The sequence below is a fragment of the Micromys minutus genome (assembly GCF_963924665.1).
Source record: "Micromys minutus genome assembly, chromosome: 13".
Classification (NCBI taxonomy): Eukaryota; Metazoa; Chordata; class Mammalia; order Rodentia; family Muridae; genus Micromys; species Micromys minutus.
The window spans coordinates 40,667,820-40,673,819 of NC_137982.1; the positions used below are offsets into that span (position 1 = coordinate 40,667,820).

General features: G+C 37.5%; 1 protein-coding gene across 1 annotated transcript in view; it reads left to right on the forward strand.

The window, feature by feature from the left end:
- LOC308429188 (uncharacterized protein) overlaps positions 1-5,705 on the forward strand; it is a gene marked incomplete at both ends in the record, with an annotated part of 42,487 nt that extends 36,782 nt beyond the window's left edge. The window contains 2 exons of the mRNA XM_080927934.1: positions 4,485-4,919; positions 5,619-5,705. Coding sequence (XP_080784060.1) covers positions 4,485-4,919; positions 5,619-5,705 — 522 coding nt within the window. The remainder of the gene's footprint in view (positions 1-4,484; positions 4,920-5,618) is intronic.
- Between the last annotated feature and the right edge of the window lie 295 nt (positions 5,706-6,000).

A 6,000-nucleotide genomic window follows, 5' to 3' on the forward strand; every position in this document is an offset into this window, starting at 1 on the left:
ATAATCAGAGAAGCTACCAGGCAATGAGGACGATTACAGTTCAGTGCCAACTTGATTTCTCTTATTGAACAACTAGGCTGTATGCTGTCTTTTGCAGCATAGCTTATCACCTAGGTTTGCTGGGTAACTAAGAGGAATGGCAAGAGTCTCTGCTTCCTGGGAAATCTCTGATGCCTCCTTGCCCAATAACTAACCCATAAGGAACTATCCTGGTATCAGAATCATTGTTACCCACAAATTTGGCAGCTTTTCCCAGCCATGTAAAGGGTCTCCCTTTGAACTCATATTTTAAAAAGAAAGGTGAAAAATGGCATTTCTTTATTTTGTTATAAAATAGGATTCTGTATGACTTATTCATTTCCCCTTTGCCTTGATAACACTCCTCTTCCTGGTCCTTCTATGTCCTGCTTTTTTCTTAAACATTTTCATCCGCAGATCTCCCTCTATCTACCTCCTTTATGCCCACATTCTAATACTCCCATGCCTTACAGCATCCTCGACCAATTTCTCATCTTCTAGTTTATATATTTACTAGTTTCCTGACATTCTAAAGTGAACACATAAAATTACAGATTCAAGTGCAGGATCCATGTTGCAGGAGAACATGCAACATTTATCTATGCCATGTTACCAATCTCAATAAAATTTTTCTAGCTCAAATTACTTACCTTAAAATTAAATAATTTCATTTCTACAGCTGAAATACAGTTTCTATTTGTATTACCCTTTCCCCCATCAATGGCCATGTAGGTTGCTTCATTTTTCCTAGCTATTGTGGATACAGTAGCAAAGAATGGGGATATTCAGGAATCTGTACAGAATGGAACGAAGGACATAAGAGCTGTAAAACAGGGAAAAGTGTTGTGAATGTGTCTTCTGGAGAAACCAAAACCATTTCAATCATGACCTCTCACCACTAAGGAAGTCTGCACTAAATCTACACAAGTGTGGAACTGTCACTACCTGGCCATGAGTGGAGAAGATGATCACCGAGCTCTGAGGCTCACTTTTAAACTACTTCCTAATAACTGATTCTAAGAGAGGGTGAGTCATTGCCTCCTGACTACAGCCACCAGTGACGCACAATTCTCCAATTAATAGTGCAAAAACAATTGCCACATGGACGGCCTTGATTAAACAAAATATGTTCTCAATCCAACCAAAGATATGAGTCTAAGAAAGGGAATAGGGAGAGGAGTTTGATTGCAATGGAATGAAGACACGAGAGAGCAAAGAAAACGTCATCAGAATCTTGCATATACATCCTTGAAATTCTCAAAAGGAAATTAGTGGAGAATATATCAGAATTTATGGTTCAAGAATTTCTTGCCCTCCTTGTATTCTCTGAGCTTAAAAACATGAGAAGAGCAAAGAAAGAGTTAAGATGAAGGACCCATCTTCCAAAATGTTGATGGCAGTTGGGAAAATTAAATGCACATTTTGCAAATTATTTGCCTCAGGCTTAGCAGTCACACACACACACACACACACACACACACACACACACACACACACACACACATATATGTTCATGTATGTGTATATATGTGTATATATTATTGTAGATTTCCCATTTTCTTAATCTGTTTTGATTTTTTTCAGTGCAAAGAGTGCTTTTTGTATGTGAAACGTTTTTGATGTTCTTCTATTAATGATTTTACATTACTTATGCTTCTAACAAAAAAAAAATGCTACATAGGTGAAGAAAAGAAAATTTAGAAAACCTACTGCCATGTGGCTCCGTAGCTTTGTGGCTTTCTTGCCATCGCTTTACTTTCAAAGATCATTATACTTGTTTTACATACAGTCCCTGAGGTGGGTCTCCAAGGATGCTCACTGAGGGGAACTGAAGGTTACATGTGAGTTCTGGCCTGATGCAGAGCTAGATGATCAAATAAGTTTAAATCCTTAGGACCTGTTTGTTACCGGAGAGGGAAGATGTCTTCTCTGGCTTGTTGGTTTGTTTTCTTCTTGGAGTTTTATTTTGTGATGTTTTCTTGTTCAGCTTTTCTAACTGTGCACATTTGAATCAGAAATAATCATTATATGAAATGACCAGATATATTTACTTCTACCAGCTGTGACACTGTCTCACAAAAACATGTTAATAAGGTGCTCTCTGTTGCTTCTGTATTTACAAACAAGGCACAAATTACAGATCTTGTTGGTTTTGTCATTTGCTGGTTAGCCTTTGAGGCAGATATTCAGGTCTTGAATGGTACCACTGTTTTTTTCAGACATTCAGTAGTGACTAACACAAATATATTAATTAGTGATATTTTTGTAGCCAAAATTTCCAATCTGTTTTAGTCTAAGTATTTGTGTCTTTAAGCATCTCTTTTTCCCTCAATATTGAAGTCTATGGTGCTCACATGCAGTGTAAATATTTTAGTAATTACAATGATGTTTCACTAAAATGTAGAATTAGAGTTAGTGACAGGAATTAATAACTCAATTGAGGAATATATTACACAGTTTTCTAGAGGTGGTCAATTGAGTATAAAATAATATAAAATACCTGTTCTTGGGTTACCATGAAATACTACATGTATACAGTGTATACAACTCATATTATACATATCAAGATCCTCAAATATTTACTACTTTGTAATTAAAAACATGCAGTTGTTAATTCATAATATTCAGTATATTATAATTATTTATGGAGACTCACTATGCATTTGAACATAATAATAACAATAATAATAATAATAAACAATAAAATAATGGTGACCTGGCTGAAATTGAATATGAAGCACTGTGTACCACAGGTTGGAGAGAGGAGGAGTAGGGAGAGAAAGAAAAAGGTTGGCCAAAGGGAGCTGAGTCATACCATTTGATGCTTTATAAATCTCATTTTTCTTATTTAATGAAGCATTTAAGCTCACAAAGTTAGTGAATCCTACCTTGGAAATAGGTGTCTGCTGTATGTGTCAAGCTATAAAGTAGGGCCACGATCATCCTTAAATCCATTCAGTGCCGGGCAAACTTAGTTTCATATGGAGGAAAGCAAAACAGAAACTATTATCAAGCTTTTAACATAGTAAGAGAGTGTGTTACTTAAGGAAAACAAAGTTAGTTTCTTCTATACACATTTCTTAACCTAATATGTGTAGTTAGTATCATACATTAAGTATTTTTCCAAAATGAGAACGACATCCAAAAGTAAACAATAGCCATTAAATTAGATGACTTTTTGAGATACTTCCAAAGCTTACTCTAAATGTTATTGTATACCACTTTGCTGACACTTTTACTGGAAAATGCATGATCTTTCAGGAGAAAAATTTATTTTTTAAAAGCTCTAAATTTGCAATGCAGAATCTAGGTTGGAAAAAGAGCTATTTATATTGAAATGACAGAATTCATGGTAGGTTGTAAATATTGCTGACCATAATTTATCTTCTTCTACATGTGTGTGAGAGCTTGTGTGTTTTATGGTAAGAATATATTTTTTCCATTTGAATTTTTCTAGTCACCATAAAACTTTGAAACAAAGTCCTTTTCAAATGAGCTTCACAATGAGACACTTAAAAGCAAAAGGGGACATTAAACTCCAGTGGAATCAGGGGCAGATTCTAAAATTGCACCGATAAATTTAAAATTCAGGCTTGGCCATTCAGGACCCAGGCAAATTATTCAACACAAATTCTATATCTGCAACCCACTAAAATAGTAGCAACTAATTTGAGCATGACAATTTGGGGGAATAAAATAGATATACATATAAAGCAATTATCCAAGTTTTGCTTTACGTCTAAGGTTTAATAACAATAAGCTTGTGAAGTAAGAGGTTTACAAAAACCAGTGATTGAAAAGAAATATTGTACTATAACACATGTGAAACAGCCCCTTCTGCTCCATTGCCTCTTTCATAAATGACCTTTTACTCAATTTATTCAACAATGAACATACAAGGCTAATTTTGAATTGAAGGAATAGGACAGAAATTTTGTCTTCTTAGTCTTATTTTGGTTTAGTTTGTTTCAGAATTTTATGTGTGTGTGTCTGTCTGTCTCCCTCTTCCTTTCCTCCCCTTCCTCCTGCCTTAACTCTCCCCCTTCTCTCTCTCTCTCTCTCTCTCTCTCTCTCTCTCTCTCTCTCTCTCTCTCTGTGTGTGTGTGTGTGTGTGTGTGTGTGTGTGTATGTGTGTGTGTGTAACACTGTAGCTGTCTTCAGACATACAGTAATAGAGCATCAGAGCCTATTGCAGGCGGTTGTAGACCTCCATGTAGATGCTGCTAATTGAACTCAGGACCTCTGGAACAGCTATCAGTGCTCTTAATGGCTGAGCCATCTTCCCAGCCATCTTGTCTCTTTATGGTCACCTGCCCATGTCTATGTCAACTATTCCTCTCCATCTTTGTGACCTGCGGTTGATTGCCATGGTACTGTGCCACCAGATCAAGTATCTCAAAATATGTTTTTGAACAAAACCTACATCTGGGCTTATGGTGAACTTAAAACATTTTTTGGCATTTCAGGACAATCTGGAACCATCTCCTTTCCCCATACAGAAGGGATCATTGAGTCTCCTGAGACAGAAATGGGAATCTAGTGACTGCCAGAGAAATGAGATCTATCCTGGAGGCCATCAATGCAGTATCTTCCAGCTTAAGGAAAGGAACTTGCTTGAACATGAAGGAGAAATGCTTTCAGAGCTTGACCCTCTAGAGCCACCAAGTCTGTCTGGCAGTGCAAAGGAAGAGGTATTGAGTGGAGTACCTCAGGATGGAGTTCCTAAGGACGAGAATGACAAACTCAGGGACTGTGGACATCCTGAAGTACTGAAGGAGGATTCCCTGACTGGCCGGCGCAGGATTGAACGCTTTTCCATTGCCCTGGATGAGCTGAGGAGTATATTTGAGTCTCCTAAGAGTGGAATGAACCCAGCTGGACCAGTTGAATATGTTCAAAAGGTAAGAAGACATTGATTTCCGGATTACAGTTAGCAAATTTACAAGCTTGCTTAGGCTGGCATCTAGTCCTGACTGCTTTTTGCTCTCCCCTTCCCCTGCACCCTAAGTGGCTGTCTGAGCAACATCATAAAGTAGCTTTGAAGCTCGGCATCTTCTGTTGTTCACTTCTTTATAGTTTGTGTCAATAGGGACTTGACCCCATTCCACTCCTACAAAATCAATTCTGATGCGTGTTGTGTTGGTGGTTCTTTGTGTGTGTGTGTGTGTGTGTGTGTGTGCCTGGTTTGCACAAGTAGGCTATAAGTTCCTTGAGAGCAAGAAAAATTTCTAACCATTTTTTGTGTCTCAAGCATCAAACAGTGATAAACAAACGTAGGAAGTACTGTGAGGAAATGTTTGAAACTGTTTCCTTTTCACTTTGAAGATTTCTTAAAGTTTTGCCTCTGGAAAGGACAATGACAATAGGTTAGCAAAAAACAAAATTTATCATGTGTTTAAACATGGAAGTCACACATGAAGAAGGAAGCTCAAAGAGGTCTTGGGAGTTGAAACTGAACTAGCAGGTTGACTGAAGAAGAACAAGGGTTCCGTAGTGCTGGCCACTATGTAGCAATGAGGTGTGCCAGGCTGAAGTGGGAAATGTAGAGTAGTCATTGGTCTATTATATAGTTAATGCCTATGACATGTAAATGTCCTCAGATGACTGCAGGTGCTCATCCCGTCCCAAACCAGGTGTCACACCCTGAGTCCATGCGAAGAGCTCCTTACACAGATGGCGTCTACTAGTGAGAATTACCTACATCTACTGTTTATTAATGTAAATAGATATAAGCTTATTTTTAATACAGGTCATTTTCCTAGGGTCATGTCTATGTCTGTAGAAGTCTGCCATTTTTCTGAGTTACCAACTAGGAATAATATGGGGCAAAATGCTTTGCTATCCCTTAGGCTTTATTAGTAACTGTGTGATATGGAATAAATGGAGCCTTTTAAACTACAATTAGCTATCCATCCCCAAACCTGTAATTTGCTTTTGAAACAGAATAATATTTTACCCTACAAAAATAAAAGTTTTAATCAA